At 35.7% G+C, this 20022-nt stretch overlaps 2 protein-coding genes and 1 pseudogene across 2 annotated transcripts in view; 2 read left to right on the top strand and 1 right to left on the bottom strand.

Moving 5' to 3' along the window:
* Positions 1-7377, top strand: part of LOC148950051 (N-acetylgalactosaminyltransferase 7-like) — a 91860-nt gene extending 84483 nt beyond the window's left edge. Inside the window, exons 10-11 of the mRNA XM_089092087.1 lie at positions 1610-1735; positions 2355-7377. Of these exons, the coding sequence (XP_088948213.1) occupies positions 1610-1735; positions 2355-2495 (267 nt within the window). The 3' untranslated portion in view covers positions 2496-7377. The remainder of the gene's footprint in view (positions 1-1609; positions 1736-2354) is intronic.
* The window catches only part of LOC148950047 (uncharacterized), a 505353-nt gene that overhangs the window by 82943 nt on the left and 402388 nt on the right, over positions 1-20022 (top strand). The window lies entirely within an intron of this gene.
* On the bottom strand, positions 17749-18712 carry LOC148950050 (uncharacterized; annotated as a pseudogene).

The following is a 20022-nucleotide window of genomic DNA, read 5'->3' as shown; positions in this document are numbered from 1 at the left end:
ATTATTTGCTTTCAAGTATTTTTTTTTAAAGTTCGATTCAATGCTTAGTCATATCACCCGGGTAATAGAGTTTGTACTTTTATTTTTTTGTAGAATTTCAGTGATGGAAACTTCCATTTATTCTCCGTTTAAATTTATAAGGCATTTGATTTTATTCCCACTTTTGGAAAAGCTGGTTATTTTTATTACCGTTTAGACTAGCTATAATACTATCATCAAAATTAATAAGCGTGCATTCTAAATGACGAAGAAATTTTTTTTGTGTAGTGAAAGTACCCAGGGGCGTCATGAATGGAAAGAGGAAGGAATTTTAAGGCTTGGCGCAAATGAGTGAATCTAGATTGTCTAATGCGGCGTGCAGTAAATTTGACAAATGCTTTCTTCCTTTCAAAAAACATTCCTATCAAATGTACAAGAAATTAATTGTAGAATCATTTATTGATTCGCCGAAAAAAAAGGAAATCTTAGCAGGATACTCAAAAGTTTTCTCTCTTTTTTAGTTTTGATTATAGAACAATTTTTTTTCCGTTTTGGATTTAGCCCAGTAAAAACACAGTTTTGACCCGACATTTAAAACAATAGAAATGTTTCTGGCACCAAAATGGTAAGAAAAATTTGCTTCATAACATATCCAAAATCGGCTGTGCAGAAATACCCCTTTTTAGGAAAAGAGGGAGTTCCAATTTAAATTTATTGCAATATTTTCGGGATTATAAGGCCGTTTCAATCCCGTTTTTAACTTAATGTAATAAGTTTCAAACCTATTAATTCAAGTCCGTGGACACCGAAATGACATCAGAATTGGAAAATTGTATCGCTTGGTGCCCCTTACCAAATCAAGGTTAGAGGGAGATGAAAAATCGGAATCTTAATTTGTGCAGTATTTGGTGAATTGAAAGGTCGTTTCCTATCCATTCAAGTGAATTTTTTACTTTTTTGAATGAATTTTTTACTTATTTAAACTAACTGCTGTCGCCAAATCAGTTTTTTAAGTGAACTTTGTAGTGACAAATATTTAAATATAAGACTATTTTGGAAATGATAATTTTTATTCATGTTTAGGATAACTGAATATTGATTGAGATTTATCTGAACAGTAACTTGTTTCGAAAAAACCGCATGAAACATATAGTACTTAAAATGGTTCTTCTTCGTAATGAGACCTGAGAACCTAGATTTGAGAAACCTCTTGTTTGTATAGTTTAATTGCCGTATATAGGGTTTTCAGACGTGGTGGTTCTGACGGTACTGCTTTCATTTCAGTCCTACACCATTTTTGAGGGGCTTCAGGCTTTTTTCCGAAAGTATCATAAATTTATCTTCGCAATAAACTTTTACCACTAATATTAACCGAAACAAGTGTTACCATTGCTGAGTCAGGATGAAATGGCGATTTTTCTTCACTTGATAGTTTTTGTTTAAACGTATTTTTGAATTCTGGGTTACTATGGGCTAGAGTTCATTCTATACTAGTTTGGATCTAACGCTGCAACCCAGGTCAATCTTCCATTCCTGACCTTACTGCTTTCAGATCGCTTGTCCAACATGTTTCTCCTTTGTTTTTCAGTGTAAACATTTAATTTCCATGCATTAAATGTGTTTATTTCAGCTGATGCGACTGAACACTGACGGTCAACTGATGACAGGAGAGAGGTGTATCATTGCGGATGGCCAAGGTGTCAAGCTTGTTGTTTGCAGGCTAGGAACTGTTGATGGACCTTGGCAATATGACGAGGTAATAAACCCCTTCTTAATGACTTAAGAAGTGACATAATCATTTTTAGACTAAATTGTTATCAAGATCTTATCATACTTGACTGGGGATGGAGGGCTCCTTTCTGTTAAAACGTCTATATTTACAAAATCGAAACCAAAATTTTGAAAATTACAGATCGTGTAAATTCTCTGTTATAATTTGACAGATTATGGTTCACTCATTGTAAGATTAGTCTACGTGTACGAATCATATCTAGTGTGTTGTTTCAATGAAAAGGAGTGAATGTTACATCTTATGAATAAGAAAACATGAAAACAAATAAACGAAGGAAAATCTTCATCCCATGGAAGACATAAAATAATTCTAATCTTTGGGCTGAGAGTCCGTCAGCCCTTGGTGCAAAAATGGAAGGACAATTTTCAACAGAATAAAATACGTGGAATGAATTAATAAGACTCACCTAAAAAAACAAAAAGAGCCACCTCTTACAAAAGGTTTTGTTTGTTTTTTTTTTTTTTTTTGGGGGGGGGGGGGGGTTTAAACACATAAAAAAATCAAAAAACGCGTATAATATCTCCATGAGTATGCTGGTTTAAATAATCTTGCCTCGTCGTTAATGTCCCTCTTTTTTTTTCAGCAAACCCATGTGATGTACCACAAAACCCTGAAGAAATGTCTATCTGTTCATGCCGTCACAAGAAAACTTGCAATGCTTCCGTGTAGCGAAGGAGATAACTATTTCAAATGGGTATTTAAGCCTCTTGAACCAAAATGGTAGCTTTAAAATTTGTTTAGGATTTTTTTTTTTTTTTTTTTTTTTTTTTTTTTTTTTTTTTGAGGTAAAGGGACAATTTGAACCACAAACAAAATGTATATAATATAGAAGTTCAATAGTCCTAACATGCAATGTTAAAAAAGGGAGTTGGGTATTATGCATGCCCTCAAGCTATCCAAAGTGCATTAAGATGTGTTTCTTTACATTTGTTACGCTTTTACGAATCAAACAGAAAAAAATGGGGGGGGGGGATCAAACCCGGTAATCTCCCCCCCCCTGGCTACAGCCTTGTTTGTAAGTCAGTGTTCCCCTGTTGACTGAGCGATCAATTTATTCAAACGACCAATTTATGTGAATTAAAAATATTTGTTAAACTATCAAAGGCTTAAACTGATAAGAATATGCAAGAGAATTTATCAATGTTACTTTATCATAAGTTACTTTGAATTATTTTGAATTTATTTTGTGAGCATCAAATCTTCCGAATAGGCTTGGTTTTAACAAAGCAACATTCAGGGAAAAATATTTCAAAGAAACTGAAGACACTTGAATGCAACCACCAAATTTTTCGGCTACTAAAAATCTGTGCAGTTGTTAAATATGTATTATATACCTTTTATCTGTGGTTTAAGCCCTAACTATATGTTCCTATTTTGTGGATCATATTTTAGGTCTATTAAGGTCACTCTTTACTTGTAATTATCGTAATACAGGAGAGATGAGACTCTCTTCATTGATGTCTGAGATCAAACTATTTAGTGATAATGTTTACTTCTTGATTAACGTTTTTTAAATTTTTGCAGCAATAATAAATATTATATTTTTTCTTTTTTTTAATAAGTAGAAATGTATAGAAGAAATAGTAGAGAAGAAGTTGGTATTGCTTTTAAATTTTACTTTTCAACGTTTTTTATTTACGTAAATAATAGCGCTTTCTTTCTTTTTTAATGCTAAGCTTTTTTTAAAATAAAACTGCCTTGTAATTGATATTCCCTCCTTTTTTTCCCTCCAAAAACACAAGGGAAGTACCACAAAACAAGAAAAAGAAAATTTATTCTACTACTACTACTACTACTATTGACAACTCACCGCACCACCAAGCTACCTGTAACCAACACAGCTGTTGCTTTTTGTCGGATTGTAGCCAACCCGACTTTTTGCTTCTTCTCTATCCTCCCCTTTTCAAAGATACACTCTTGACTCCTTCCCAGGAAGTTTCGGCTTCCTTTAAATCTTTCCTTACTACCTCTTTCCACTCTGTTTAAGGCCCCAGTAGGGGCCTTTGGGGGGGGCAATCAAAATTATTCATTATTATGCTTGGCCCTAGCAGGATTGCCAGAGGTACAATTTTCTTGCAAACAAAAATCAAAGCTGATTGACACATATACGAGGTTTTGACTGAAAAGTTTCATTTCAATTTAACTTGAGCAAGCGGCCGTGAAATTTTGTCGAAAATACATAGAAGTTACGCCCTTCTCAGAACGAATTAAAGCATTTGATGTTTGTCAGTCCCACACGAGTTTTGTTCTGTTTGAAGTAATTTGCTACACAAGTTGCTTGAGCGAGGTTTCGGGCTTCGTTAGAAATTTTTGAGCAAATGGCTCAAAAATGTTATTGACAGTTTTGGCAAATCAAATCCTTGTGCTCAGCTCAAAATAAATGGAATTACTTTATAATCATCAACCCTATAAATATCTCTTTATTAATACATAAGAACACTAATCTTATGCAAATGTTGTTGTTCATGGTGAATTTTAACCTTTTTGTTTTTGTATTTCAAGAATATTTGGCAGAAAATCATAGTCCATCTCTACCGAATTCTAAGCACAACATTGGTGCTGTTCTTGCACAATCTATTCCGTTTGAAAGTATCTAAGCAAATTTAAGAGAAAAAACACATAAATTGAAGACGGCCTAGACTAGACCACCATAGCTTTTCGTAGGTGCCAATGTGTGATATAAAGATGCTCCCTTTAGACTTCGTGAAATCATATAGTGTATCCCCATTAACTTTTGAAAGTGCCATTGTTCCAAAACAATGCTTATACGTTTGCAGATTCGGTATATACGTTTGCATACGTTATGCGTAGATACGTAGATACGCTTATACGTTACCAGAAAGTTAGTTTTTTTTTTTTGTAAAATGTGTAACAATTATTTCAATTGGGCTTTGAATTCGCTTGGACTTAAATACCAGCTTTTCAATTTGTATTAGGTTTTTTTTTCGTTTTGTTTTGGAAAGCGGTAGAAAACATTTGTTTTGGTCAATTACAGTTTGGTAATTTCGAAGTATCTACTTTCCAGAACCATGCTGTTTTGTTCGTTTCTTTTGACCCTAACCAGAAAACTTGAGGACTTGAAATCACGAGGCTGGCAAAAACCTGTAGTTGAATGCTATACTTTTTTGGTTTTGTCTTGTTAAACGCAGATCATAAATTTTTAAGGGAGATACTGTTGTGTCCAGAACTAAAGAATGCATGTAACCCTATCTGAGGTAATCAGTTACAAAATAAGAAGAGTTTGTCTATTAGCTCTTTCGCCATTGGTTGTATTTGCATAGGCATAGGTGGTTTAAAGGAGGTAATGGGGCAAGTCCGTACACAGAGGCAGGGCTAGGGGGTTTGAACCACTCCCCCCAAAATGTTTGTCTGACTCTTAAAAACGTAACAAAAATGTATATAAACAAAATTTTTATGTATTTTTTTATTTTTTTTTGTGTACCCCCCCCCCCCCCCGAAATTTTTTTGAGTAAAACCCTCTCTGAAAAAAAAATCCTGGGTACGGCCTTTGAGAGGGGACCAACCGTGACTGAATTAAGAAATTTTTCATTATCTCTGGCTCAAAGGCTGCCTAGCATACTTTCATGTACTCTTTGCAGTAAACAATCGATTTCCAGATACGCTTTTTTGGTGTTTTGAAGATAGGTAGATGAGCGCTTGGCGAATAAAACTTTCAGGAATCAGCTTAAATATCAAATCCTGAAAGTGTAATTTACCTGACTCATCTACCTGTAATAAGATATTTAATTATAGTAAAATAAACGTTTGTCCGTTTGTCACTAGTTTGTCCGTTTGTCACTAGTTTGTCTGTTTCAATATCTTCAAAGCCAACATTCGAATCTGTATTTATATAATTATATAATTTATATTTACATATATAATTATCTGTATAATTTGCACAATAAATGTTATTATTTTTATAATTGATATTATATTACTTGTATAAGTATTTATACAATTATAAAAAGGATTTTATCAACTTGTTAGCTCAATGATTCCCAACCGAACTCTTGTAGTAATAAAAAAAAAAAAAAATCCTGCAGAACACAAGAAAAATACCCTTAAAATAAAATACCCTTATACCCTTAAGCTTATATAATTTTACGTTCTTGCGAGTAACGGTTGGAGCCAGATTGTTGCCAGCTCATGTAGCTTAGCAACTCTGCTCCTCTAAATATAACAATTTATTTCAAAGCAGTGGAGTATAATAAACGTTTAATGAAATATTAAAAAAAGGCTCCTCACTGTAGGGTAAACGGCCGCTGTTAGGGAACTACTTCCAACAATGTTCAATCAAAGCTATATAACAAGCCAGAGAAAGGAATGGGAAAACAATGTACATACCCCTCGGTAGGATTTTTTTTTTGGGGGGGGGGGGGGGTGCTAAGCGTAATCTACAGGTGTGCTGAGAAATCTGTCTGGGAGTACGGAAGGTCAAACATTTTCAACAAGGGCAAAGACTTGTAAAACAATTTTCTGTTATTTTTTTCAATATTCCAAGTTTTTTCTATTTTTATGTATTTTGACCTTAATATATTGAAAACCGAACAAAATGAAAATCAAGAAAATTAAATAGGCTTGGTGAATTGACCCAGTGTGCTCAGGTGATATTAGAAGCCAGAACCATTGATTTTATTAGTCAAATATATTTTTTTATCATCTACTCTTCAAATATCCAAATATTTTCATAGTCTTTCGACTTCTTTTTTTTTTACTTTTGATAAATTTGGGCCCTCCCGAAAAACCACAAGACCATCACATGTATATAGGGACTATCGCTTACCTATGTGTAGTTTTCACTTATTTTATACAGACTTGTTGGGAGAAAGGTATGCGTATTCTAAGAAACTAGTTGGGAAAACTTTTGTTCTCATAAAATAGACGAGGTTAGAAATTAAACGTATTTCTTTTTAGTCTAAAGAAGTCTTTTTAGTCTAGAAAAACTATTTCTACATGTTTTTTATCTTTTCGGTTCGATTTTTTAGGTTAGAAAATAAATGTATCTCTTTTTTGTCTAAAGAAGTCTCAGAAAATTGTTTCCACGTGTTTTTTTTCTCTTTTTGGTTCGATTTTTTTCTCGTTTTTTTTACGCTAAGGAGTGGCTTCTTCTAATCGACTTATACAATTGAAACAAAACCTCAAATATTCCCCGCAATTTGTGTTTAAGCTTCCTTAGGTGTAGAATACTTATCACCCTTACTACGCCAATGAAGATGAGGCTCTAAAAGAAGTGGTAACTACATGGAAAGGAGTAAAGAGAGACGCTCTTAACAGGGTGGGAAAGAGGGTGAGTGCGGGGAGGTGGATTGGCACCGTCGGGTTGGTTGTGTGAAGAGTTGTACGTAGTGGTAGTAGTAGCTGACTGTTGTCTAAAACTTTATCTTGAGATGTTTGTTTAGAAATTGTATTAGTAATTTGATAATACGTCCAAATATATTTCTTTAAACAAAGTATCTTTTGGTTCAGAGAAATATTCCTGCGTCATTCCAATTGTTTTGTTTTTTATACAGGTCTGCAGAGGTGATGGATAGCTTTTTTGTTTATTTATTTGTAGTGACTTCTGCATTTTGGAATTATGGGATGTATTTTGAATAAATTTTTTACTGGAGACATATGATTTGTTTTTCTATTGGTTTTTGAGGTCCTTATTTTTTTTACTTATTTATTTGAAAAAAAAACTTTTCATGCAAGAGCAATTTGACTGCGGTACCTCAAAAACGTCTCAGGTTAAACGACATAAATTTCAAAGGAAGGTGGATATACGTTGGAATTATTTTAGTATAAAGAAAAAACGAACAAAAATGGGGTCTCATAAGGCCAAACGAAAATAGTGAAAAACAAAGTGAATATTTTGAAAGGACAACCGCCTCTCTTTTACAGCGCGAACAAAAAAAAATGTCTTGAGAAATTCCAAGAAAAGACAAAGAAAAAACCAAAACCAAATGCGGAGAGTCAATGTGAAAGAACAAACTAATAAAAAAAAACGAAAACCCAAAATTAAAAGTTGAATAAAATTCGATAAAAACCAAAATTAGAAGAATCAAACCAAATACCTAACAACCGAAAGCGAGTCATTCACCAATATCCACGATTTGCACAAAATCTAAAAACTCTTGAACTGCCACTGAAGGAAACTAGTAAACGACTATTAGTAAATGCTATTATCCAAAACATTTTCATATAAAGAGTTCTGCATCGCAACTATGTCAATGAATCTAAAAACAGGCTATAAAAAAGAAGAAAAACTGTAAAAAAAAACATCTTTAACACCAAATAAGGTGAGTGAAAACGGATTGGAACAGTCAGTAGAACTTACTTATTTTGAGAGGAATTGTTTGAAATTATATGAAAAGCTTCACCTTATTTCTTGTGAATTAATGAAATCAATATACGCACGACGGAATATAAAATAATTTGAATAAAATAATAAGTAAACATTACGACAGCAGAAAAAATAAAACATAGGGAAAAGGCGCAAAATTTATAATAAACTTAACATCAATTAAATGTAACACGCATATTAAGCAAAGTAGCAAATTATAGATTATATATCCTGTTGCTGCCCAAACAGTAAAATACATTAATTTCCGTATTCCCTTGATATCTTCCTTCTAAGAATCGAAATTAACAGGAAAAACATAATTTTTTTTAATCAAGTATAATGCTTAAATGAGTAATTAAGTACATATACAACACACAAAGCTTGTTAAATAACATACTAATATCGCACGCATACACCTCGCGTGTGGTGGTTTTAGTGATAATAAAATTCTACTTTTCAATTATGTCTCTAAGTGTGAAATAGGCTATAAAAAGAAGAAAAATAGAGAAAATATATTTTTATCGAGTTCCAGATCCAATAGAGGGACTTATGAAACTAAGAGAGGAAGGGAAATAATAAATGCAAAATACAATAAAAAAGGTGAGAAAATTAGGATTTTGTTAGCCAGTGGCAAAATATGAAGACGAAGAACAAGCAAATATTTCGACAAGGACCTCCGCCAAGCCGTCCTCAGTGCAAAAGAAAAAAAAATTATGTCATGTATAACCAACGTGGCCTTAGAATTTATAATAGAGGGACTTCCAGAAGCCAATTACTATGAATGATAATTTATTACTTTTATCATTTTTGTTCCAAAGTACCTAAAAAAGTACAGTTTTGTCCGTTCACACTATTATTAGTATGCAAAAAACTAGAATGTTAATCCCTTTTGCTCACTATGTCCTTTTTTCGTGAAAAAACGTTCATTTTTATCATATGCAGCGCAACCGCGCTGCCTAAGTAAAGAACGATGTTGGCACTATGTATTATTATTTTTTTTTTTTTCCATACAAGGGCACTTCGCATCTAAGTAGTTGTCGTAGAAACTTCGAAAAGTGCTCATTCGATTGGAAATTGGAATGGTTAGTGCCCTTTTTAACAGTCGAAAGTTATTGGAAGGCAGCCTACACTCCTTCCACGCCCACCATTTCCCCAAACACATCCAATTAAAATTTTGAGATAGCCATTTTGTTCAGCATAGTTGATTTCCAGATAGAAATTGTATTTTTGAGGAGGACACTCCCCCCAGAGCCCCCAGGGCAATGGTTTTAAGTTATGCCGTGGGGGCATATAAAAACGATGTTGGCATAATGTATTATTTATTATATTTTTTTTCCTTTAGACCAGGGTACTTTGTATCGAAGAAGTTGTCGTAGAAATTTCGAAAAGGGATCATTCAATTGGAAATTAGAGTGGCTTGTTTCCTTTTTAATAGTCGAAAGTGATTGGAAGGCAACTAACACCTCTTCCACACCCACCATTTCCCGAAACACATACAATCAAAATTTTTAGATAACCATTTTGTTCAGCGTAATTGATTTCCAGATAGAAATTATGTTTTTGAGCAGGACACTCCTCCACAACCCTCAAGGCAAGGGTTGTAAGTTATACCCTGGGGGCATGCAAGGTTTTTATAGAAAGCGCTGTCGTAGAAACTTCAAAAAAGGCTCATTCGATTGGAAATTCAAAGGGCTAGTGCCCTTTTTAATAGTCGAAAGTGATTGGAGGGCAACTAACCTGCTGTCACGCCCACCTTTCCCCCAAACATATCCAATCAAAATTTTGAGATAGCCATTTTGTTCAACGTAGTTGAAAGTTCTGGAAATTAGGTCTTTGAAGATGACACCCCCCCCCCCCCCAAAGCTCCCAGGGCAAGGGTTGTAAGTTATGCCCTAGGGGCATATAAGATTCTTATAGAAAGCGTTGTGGTAGAAACTTTAAAAAAAGCTCATTCGATTGGAAATTCAAAGGGCGAGTGCCCTTTTTAATAGTCGAAAGTGATTGGAGGACATCAGACACCCTTTCCACGCCCACCATTTCCTCAGAAACATCCAATAAAAGTTTTGAGATAGCCAATTTGTTCCATGCAGTTCAAAGTTCTGGAAATAATACTTTTGAGCAGGACACTCCCCCCACAGTCTTCAGGGCAAGGGTTATAAGTTAGGCCCTGGGGGTATATAAGGTTTTTATTGACATATTTGTCGCAGAAACTTGAAAAAGGGCTGATTCGATTGGAAATTGAGGCTAGTGCCCTTTTTAATAGACGAAGGTGATTTCAGGGCAACTAACCCCCCTCTCACGCCTACCTTTTCCCCAAACACATCCAATCAAAATTTTTATATAGCCGTTTTATTCAACGTAGTTGACAGTTTTGGAAATTAGGTCCTTCAGGATGACCCCCCCCCCTCACAGCCCTCAGGGCAAGGGTTGTAAGTTATGCCCTAGGGGCATATAAGTTTTTATAGAAAGCGTTGTCGTAGAAACTTCAAAAAGGGCTCATTCGATTGGAAATTGAAATAGCTAGTGCCCTTGTTAATAGTCGAAAGTGATTAAGAGGCAACTAACATCCTTTCCACACCCGCCATCTCCCCAAATGTATCCAATCAAAATTTTAACATAACCATTTTGTTCCACGCAGTTGAAAGTTCTGGAAATTAACCTTTGAGCAGGACACTCCCCCCACAGTCTTCAGGGCAAGGGTTATAAGTGAGTCCCTGGGGGCATATAAGGTTTTTATTGAAATCTTTGTCGCAGAAACTTGAAAAAGGGCTCATTCAATTGGAAATTCAAAGGGCTAGTGCCCTTTTTAATAGTCGAAAGTGATTTCAGGGCAACTAACCCCCCTCTCACGCCCACCTTTTCCCCAAACACATCCAATCAAAATTTGTATATAGCTATTTTATTCAACGTAGTTGAAAATTTTGGAAATTAGGTCTTTAAGGATGGACCCCCCCCCCCCTCACAGCCCTCAGGGCAAGGGTTATAAGTTATGTTCCGGCGCATATAAGGTTTTAATAAAAAGTGATGTTGTAGAAACTTCAAAAAGGGCTCATTCAATTGGAAATTGAAAGGGCTAGTGCCCTTTTTAATAGTTGAAAGTGATTGAAGGGCAACTAACCCCCTTTCATGCTCACCATTTCCCCAAGCACATCCAATTAAGATTTTGAGATAGCCATTTTGTTCAACGTAGTTGAAAGTTCTGGAAATTAGGTTTTTTAGGATAATAACCCTCTCAGAGACCTCAAAGCAGGGGTTGTAAGTTATGCCCTGGGGGCATATAAGGTTTATTTAGAAAGTTGTTGCAGAAATTTCAAAAAGGGCTCATTTGATTGGAAATTGAAAGGTCTAGTGCCCTTTTTAATTATCAAAAGTGAATGGAGAGTAATTAACCCCCCTCTCACGCCCACCATTTCCTCAAACACATTCAATCAAATTATAGAGATAGCCATTTTGTTCAACGTAGTTGAAAGTTCTGGAAATTATGTATTTGAGGATGACAAGCTCCCCAGAGCCCCCATGGCAAAGGTTGTAAGTTATGCCCTGGGGGCATGTATGGTTTTTATAGATAGCGTTGTCGGAAAAACTTCAAAAGGGGCTCATTCAATTGGAAATTGAGAAGGCTAGCGCCCTTTTTAGTAGTCGAAAGTGATCGGAGGGTAACTAACCCCCTTCTCACGCCCACCATTCCCCCAAACACATCCAACCAAAATTTTGAGATAGCCATTTTGTTCAACGTAGTTGAAAGTTCTGGACCTTAGGTCATTGAGGATGACAACCCGCCCTCCCCAGCCCTCAGGTAATGAGTTGTAAGTTATGCCCTGGGGGCATATAAGGTTTTATTTAAAGCGTTGTCGTAGAAACTTCAAAAGCGCTCATTTGATTGAAAATTGAAAAGCCTAGTGCCCTTTTTAATAGTTGAAAGTGATTCTATGCCTTCCCAAAATAGTTAAAAGAGGAAAAACCCCTATGCCTTCCCAAGGCCAGAACATAATTTGCACTTTACTGAAAAAAAATACAAATGAATTTGCATTGTCAGTTTAATATGTATATACTAATATTTAGTAATCAAAATGTTAAGATCATTTTATTGATTAAAGTTATAAAAGTAAAAACATTTATATTTTTTCAGTAAAGTACAAATTATGTTTTGGCCTTGGGAAGGCATAGAGGTTTTGAGCCCAACTCGTGTTAATTTTTGCTTATTTGGAGTTTGACTTGCGTCATTTATTGTAATTTCGGTTCGTTTTGGGTTTCATTTATTTATCGATGCTGATTTGTGGCACTTTCATGCTTGGTAGATTATTTGATTTTATTTTTGCTCATTTTTGGTTTAATGAAGTTCTCTACTTTTCTTTGAAAAACTTATTTTGTGGAAAAAGTATTTTTAAATTAATTAATGTATTAATGTAATGTACATTAATTAATTAATGTAAGAGACTGAACTTGGTGTTGAAATCCATTAAAATAGGAAGTTAATAACGGATAAATAGGCTAATTATCATCAATGCTAATTGCCTATATATTTTAAAATATCAAACAGTTCGTAGTAACGAACTGTAAGTAAGGAGCGACCCGGCTCAATAGTAACTGAAACTCTAAAAACCGGAATTTTGATACCAGTAGATACATCAAAAGAATTGAGTTTTTATGTTGATTTCAAATATATAAGTTTCATCAAGTTTAATCTTACCCATCAAAAGTTACAATCCTGAAAAAAAATTGCCTTATTTTCGAAAAAAGGGCGAAAAAACCTCGTAAAAGTATAGAATCTTAATGAAAATCACACCGCCAGATTCAGCGTATCAGAACCCTTCTGTAGAGGTTTCAAGCTCCTATCTACAAAAATGTGGAATTTTGTACTTTTTGCCAGAAGGAAGATCACGGATGTGTGTTTTTTTTGTTTTTTCTTTAGAGGTGATCGTATCGATCCATTGGCCCTAGAATATCGTGAGAGGGCTCATTTGAATGGAAACTAGAAGTTCTAGTGCCCTTTTTAAGTGACCAAAAAAATTCGAGGGCAACTAGGTCCCCTCCCACGCTAATTTTTTCTCGAAGTCACCTGATCAAAAATTTGATATATCCATTTTGTTCCGCATAGTCGAAAATATAATAAATACATCTTTGAGGATGACTTCATCCCCCACAGTTTCCGGGGGAAGGGCTGCAAGTTATGAACTTTGCTCATTGTTTACATATAGTCATGTTTATTGGGAAGCATACAGACGTTTTCGCGAGGGTTTTTTTCTCTTGGGGGGGTTGGAGGAGGGAGTTGTGTGGGATGATATTTCCATGAAGGATATTTTCATTGGGGAAGGGACATTTTGATGAAGGGAACGCCGGATTTCCCAGCATTATTTATAAAACGATCAGAAATTAAATAAAAAACTAAATTTTTCAACTAAAAGTAAGGAGCAACATTAAAACTTAAGACGAACAGAAACTATTACGTATATGAGGGGTTCGCCCCCTAGTCAATACCTCGCTCTTTACGCTAAAGTTTTTTTTTTTACTCTTAAAAGAGCTATCTATTCTTATTAAACGTTCTTTGTGATTCAGGGGTTTGTGATTAGAACAAAATTCGAACTTTGGCGTAAAGACTAGGGGGCGAACCCCTCTTATATACGTAAAAATGTATGTTTGTTTTACGTTTTAATGTTGCTCCTTACTTTCAGTTGAAAAACCTTATTTTTTTTGTTTAATCTATCTTAAAAAGGATAGTAGATAAAAAACGCTCCCTGTCTCCCTCTTTTTCCCATCTTAATAAGTGTGGCTAGTGCATAAAAGAATTTTAAAAAAATATATTTATTGGCATTAACTTGGCGTATAAAAATTATTACCATCAATGCTACTTGAACTCTGGAGTACACTCTTTGCTAAGAGGTTCTTTCTTCAAATAAAGTCGTGGTGAACGGTACAACACAAAACTGGTCAACTTCGAGTTAGCTAAACTAATTGTTTTATTGGGCCAATGGCCTCTGAAGGCCAAGTTTTAGCTGTAATGTAGGCATCTTGCATCCTGTTTGAATTAAAATCGGACATGGACTTTTAACTTATAATACTGGTCCTTCTAACGCCACCCCTCCCACCGCAGACTATTCAGTAGAAATGTCTATAGGGTTGCTTTTCTTCGGTCACATTGAAACTTATGGGATAAGCACCTTGGGTCTATGGAGCATAAGATAATGATTTAAAGAGGCATAAAGACTTTCCGACCTTAGTATGAAAGACTGTTCTCCTTTCAACTTGTCGGGTAAAGGGAAAGAGATGGTAGATTGTAGAGGTGAGTGTAACGTCCAAATCCTGCCTGTCTGTCTTCCACATGAATGTACCCAGATCTGCTTGAAATTTGAAGGGCACATAGCCACAGTCAAGCAGATTACCCAGGGGTGTGAATTTGACGCGGAGGTAATCGTTGCTCTTCTTAGATTTTGGAAATATTTTTTTTTTGGCAAACCAAAAATGCCCCTCTCACCCTTGATTTTGAAAAATGTTTCTTTTTGTATCTTCATTGGAAAAAGCGAAAAAACTATTACTCTTCTTACATTTCCGTGAATTGACCCTTAGTCTCTCCATAGAAAACGTTTGACTATTGTTTTTTTTGTTCTTATGTCGGTCGAGGTGCTACCAGGATTTAAAGTTTCAAAGTCGGGGGTTCCCCGGACTACGAAACTTCTAAGCCAGTTAGTCCTTGAATTTCAGAAACCTTCGGGTTTTATACGCATGTTTACAAAGTTTTGTTTCGATTTGAAGTAATTTAGTTTTTCTTTAAATTACCATCCCTAACCACGAACAGCTTGGAACCTTGAAGATAGTAAGAAATAAGAATGCATTAAATGTAGAAATAAGTGTTCCATGTGTATGATATTGATCCAAAATTAAGTAGTTAGTAAATATGGAACTATTGCCTCTGGTTATTTTTTGTCAAGACAATAGTTAAATAAACAAATACCGAAATTTTAACAAATTAAATAAGGAATTATAGACAAATAAAGCTATTGGGCTGTTTATTTGCTGCATTTCACCCGCCAAAAAAATTCTTATACTGATGAAACAATTGTCTTTCATGATGAAAATCATTACGGGACCGTGTTTGAAATAGTAATTGTTAGTGTGAAAAGCTTCCGCTAACCGAAAAAAGAAATTAACCCTTAATTTAGGCAACATTACATAATTTCTTACTCGTCAATGTGAAAGCCCATTAATACTTGGTGTGATTATAGATCCCCTCTGTCCATGGGCGTAGGCAGCATATTGTCTAGAGGGGGGGGCAGTCGATAGTGTGATGGAGGGCCTTTTATCTACTGCTTTTCCAGCCATCTGCTTTTTCAGCCATATCTAGTGTAAATTTGAAGGTCTAGGGGGGGGGCAGCTGCCCCCCCCTCCCTACGCCCATGCCTCTGTCAATAAGGATTCTGAGACAACTTACTGTAAAATATTTACATCATTGAAAACTTCTAAAGCAATAGAATGGAAAAACTTAACAAGACTGTATATTTTCGGAAATGTGCTACAACTAACCTATTTTATTGAGTTGAAGTCACGACTTTAGGGCGTGAACGTGTTGACTGAAACCAGTTTTAGCACCGGATTTAAGCAAATTAAAAAGAGGTTGTTGATTTTTTACCTTAGATTTTAATTTTGATTGATATAGTTGTGGTAGTTCAATTTGTTGTATGTATACAAGTTGTACAATCACAGAAAACTTTTTTCAACTGAAAGTGAGGACGAACATTAAAGGCTCCAGGTGCTGATAGTGTGGTAAATGAGTTTCTTAGATATGATGGCGCTGAGATTAGAAATAACTTACTAAAGAATATGAACATGGTTTTCGAAAAAGGGGAGGTACCTAGCGAATTTAGGAAAATCCTAATTAAGCCACTGTATACGAAAGGTGATAAGAGTGAGTGTGGTAATTATCGAGGCATTAGTCTGCAAGGGCGGATCCAGGATTTTTTTTCGGGGGGGGGGGTTACTAATTTTTGACTCAATTTTCGACTAATTTTACTGATTTTTACCTAGGTTTTACTAATTTTCGACTTATTTTCGACTCGGTCAAAAATGTTTGAGGGGGGGGGGTGTTCAAACCGGGTAACCCCCCCCCCCTGGATACGGCCTTGTTAGTCTGGTCTCTGTAGGTAGTAAATTACTTAGTAATATGATACTTTTTAGACTGAGAGATGCCGTAGACAAAGTTTTAAGAGAAGAGCAGTGCGGTCTTAGAAAAGGTAGGGGGTGTGTCGACCAAATTCTCACTCTTAGGCAAATAATTGCGAAATGCCTGAGTTTTCAAACACCTTTGATCCTCAGTTTTATAGATTATGAGCAAGCGTTCGATTCTGTTGATAGAAGAGTTTTAGTAAAGGTTTTATCCTTGTATGGTGTACCAGGCAAATACATTAAAGTGATTAGTTCTGTGTACGAGATTAACACTACTGCGGTTAAGGAATGAAATGAGGTTAGCAGCTGGTTTTGTATTAAATCAGGAGTTAAGCAGGGTTGTGTTCTATCCCCCTTTGTATGGATTATTTTAATGGTCTTTGTTTTAAGGAGCACAGGAAAAGCAATGGGAGACCACGGAATCAAATGGGGAGGGGGAGGAAAAAGTCTCCTGGACTTGGATTATGCTGATGATTTAAGCATCCTAGATGAAAGTGTGAGCAAAATGAATGAAGTTTTAGAGGTTTTGCGAGTTCAGGGTACTAGTATTGGTTTGAAAATTAATGTTAGGAAGACTAAGTCACTAAGGCTAGGAATAAGTGAAGATGAAAAGGTGACGTTGGGTAATGAAAAGATTGATCAGGTGGGCAGCTTCACTTACCTTGATAGTATTATTAGTAAAGATGGTGGGATTAGTGAAGATTTTAAATATAGAGTAGCCAAGGCTTAGGGTATTTTTTTACAGTTAAAAAAAGTCTGGAAGAATAGGAAGATAAGTCTGCAAACCAAGATTAGAATATTAGAAGCTACAGTGATGACAGTTGTCAGATATGGCTCTGAAGCATTGACGCACCAAAAAGCAGATGAAGATATGCTAGATGCTTTCCAGATATATTGCTTAAGGATTGTTCTGGGTACCCGGCTGACTGACCGCATTTCAAACAATAGGCTATACGAAAAATGTGGTTCAATGCAGCTCTCTGGGGCTATAATGCAAGAAAGGTTGAGGTCGCTAGGGCACGTTGTGCGGATGAAGCATGACAGATTGCTGAAGATTGTTCTTTTCGGCCAACCATCTAGGGCTAAACGGAAAGCAGGTCGTCCCCGTCTGGGGTGGGAGGACGTCATAAAGAAAGATTTAAAGGAAATGGGAACTTCGTGGGCGGATGTAAAAAGAGAGGCTTTGAATAGATTGGGGCGGAGGAGGAGCGTGCGTAGCTGTGTTGGCCTCAGGCGGCTTGGTGCTGCGGTGAGTTGTTAGTAGTAGTAGTAGTAGTACTTCAATTATTATGTACTAATTAAAATAATCATGTACAAAATGATTCCTTTTATTACATCAGTTACTATGGGCTACAGTTTGTTCCTTAATGTAAAAAACAGCTAAAATTTGCAAGATAAAAAGGAATAAACCAAATACAGCCACTAAAATCTTATAATATTCGTTTATTTGCTAAATCGATAAGTTTATGCCAGAAGCCCTCAATTTTGCCAATCCTCCTTAACTAATGCAATGAGTCTCAAAAACATTTATAACATTTCTCAAGTCTTCATTGCTTAGATACCTAAATATTTTTTTAGCACATATATATGGTAACTCAATATAGCCGTAAAAGCTTCTTTTGGCTGACTCAAGTAACTCATTCCTTTTCATACCCTCTCTGAAGTTACTTTTTAGTATGCTAGCATTTAATGGAAACTCCGTTTCGTAGTTTGCTGTGTTTGAAATTTCCACCACATATTCATTCCTCTTGTATGCTGCTAACGAGCTTTCTCCTTTTGCAAAAATATCATAAAATGGTATAATGGAATTAATAATCTTCTTTCTCTTCGTGCTTGCTAGTTCTGTCTCACATCGATCCCGAAAATCCCTTTCATTGTCATCGTTTAAATCAATTAAGCCGTTATAATCAATAGAGTGCCTTATCAAAATTTTCACTCGTTCATCTTCTTGACCTACATATAAATTTGCTGCTTTGATTTTTATTATATGGTAAATAATATGGATAGTAGTCTTTATCTCCAAAGAGTGAAATACAATTCTCCAGTGGATAAATCTATCGAAAGCTGTATAGCCATTTTTACACATAATATTTATGTCAGATCCATATACCAGAACAATTTTAACAGTTCGCTCACGTGCGTATAAACAAGCAAACTGAAGAGCTGTTCTCCCATGTTTGTCTCTAGAGTTAACTGTAGCACCGTGTTCTAGCAATAATTTCAGAGTATGTGAGTCTCCTCCTAAAGCAGCTTTATCAACGAGCTATAAGCTCGTTGATCAAAGCTTCACAAAGTAATCCGTATCCATCTGACTATTCTTTTGAGTAAGACAGTCTATAAGAGTTGATCACTTCCTTTGCTCTTTCTAGGTCTCCATCACGAACTGCATCAATTAACCTAGTGTTTACTATCTGCTTGGCTGATTTCTTCTTTTTCCTACTTAAAACTCCATCAACTGGCATTTATGTTCTTTTCTTTCTGTAAGCTAAAGGCACATAAAACCCTTTTTTCAAATATGGGGTATATCAGTGGCAACGCTATAGCGTTGCCTATAGTAAAGGACATACAGCTCCAATGTTTTATTATTTATTTATTATTTATTATTTTTTTCCCCAGAGGCACTTCATACGGGAGGGGTCGTCGAAAAACTTCAAAGAGGGCTCAATCGATTGAAAATCAAGAATTCTAGTGCTCTTTTAAGGGTCAAAAGTGATTGGAAGGTAACTAAGAGCCCGTTAAAGCCCGCCATTTCCCCAAACAAACCCAATAAAAATTTTTAGATACGAATGTTGTTGAACACATTTGCTTTCTAGATAACAATTATGTGTTTTAGGAAGACACTCCCCCCAGCCTCCAGGGCACGGGTTGCAGGTAATGCCCTGGGGGGCATAGAAGGTTCTTATAGAAAGCATTGTTCTATAAATTACAAAAAGGGCTTATTCAATTGAAAATTCAAAGGCCTAGTGCCTTTTTTAATAGTCGAAAGTGATTAGAGGGCAATTAACCTCCTTCTTAAGCCCACAATATCCCCAAACACAACCAGTCAAAATTTTTAGATAACCATTTTGTTCAGCGTAGTTGAAAGTTCAGGAAATTTGGTCTTTGAGGATAACAGCCCCCTCCCACACAACCCTCAGTGCAAGGGTTGTAAGCTATTCCCTGGGGGCATATAAGGTTTTGTACATAAAGCGTTGTCGTAGAAACTTCAGAAAGGGCTCATTCGATTCGAAATTTAAATGGTTAGTTCCCTTTTTAATAGTCAAAAGTGATTGTAAGGCAACTAACACCCCTTCCACGCCCACCATTTCCCAAAACACAACCATTCAAAATTTTTATACAGCCATTTTGATTGAGCAGGACACTCCCCCACAGCCCTCATGGCAAGGGTTGTAAGTTATGTCCTGGGGCATATAAGGTTTTTATAGAAAGCTTTGACGTAGAAACTTCAAAAAAGACTCATTCGATTGAAAATTCAAAGGGCTAGTGCCCTTTTTAATAGTCGAAAGTGATTGGAGGGAAACTAACCCCCCTCACGCCCACATTTTCTCCAGACAAATCCAATCAAAATTTTGAGATAGCCGTTTTGTTCAACGTAGTTGAAAATTCAGGGTTTTAGGTCTTTGAAGATAACATCCCCCCCACATCCGTCAGGGTAAAGGTTTTCAGATATGCCCTGGTGGCATATAAGGTTATGTACATAAAGTGTTGTCTTAGAAACTTGAGAAAGGGCTCATTCGATTAGAAATTTAAATTGTTAGCTTCCTTTTTAAAA

This window comes from Artemia sp. Qi Xiang Cuo, chromosome 7 (genome assembly GCF_049724085.1).
Source record: "Artemia sp. Qi Xiang Cuo chromosome 7, ASM4972408v1, whole genome shotgun sequence".
Lineage (NCBI taxonomy): Eukaryota > Metazoa > Arthropoda > Branchiopoda > Anostraca > Artemiidae > Artemia > Artemia sp. Qi Xiang Cuo.
This window is presented reverse-complemented; position numbering and strand designations above follow the sequence as displayed.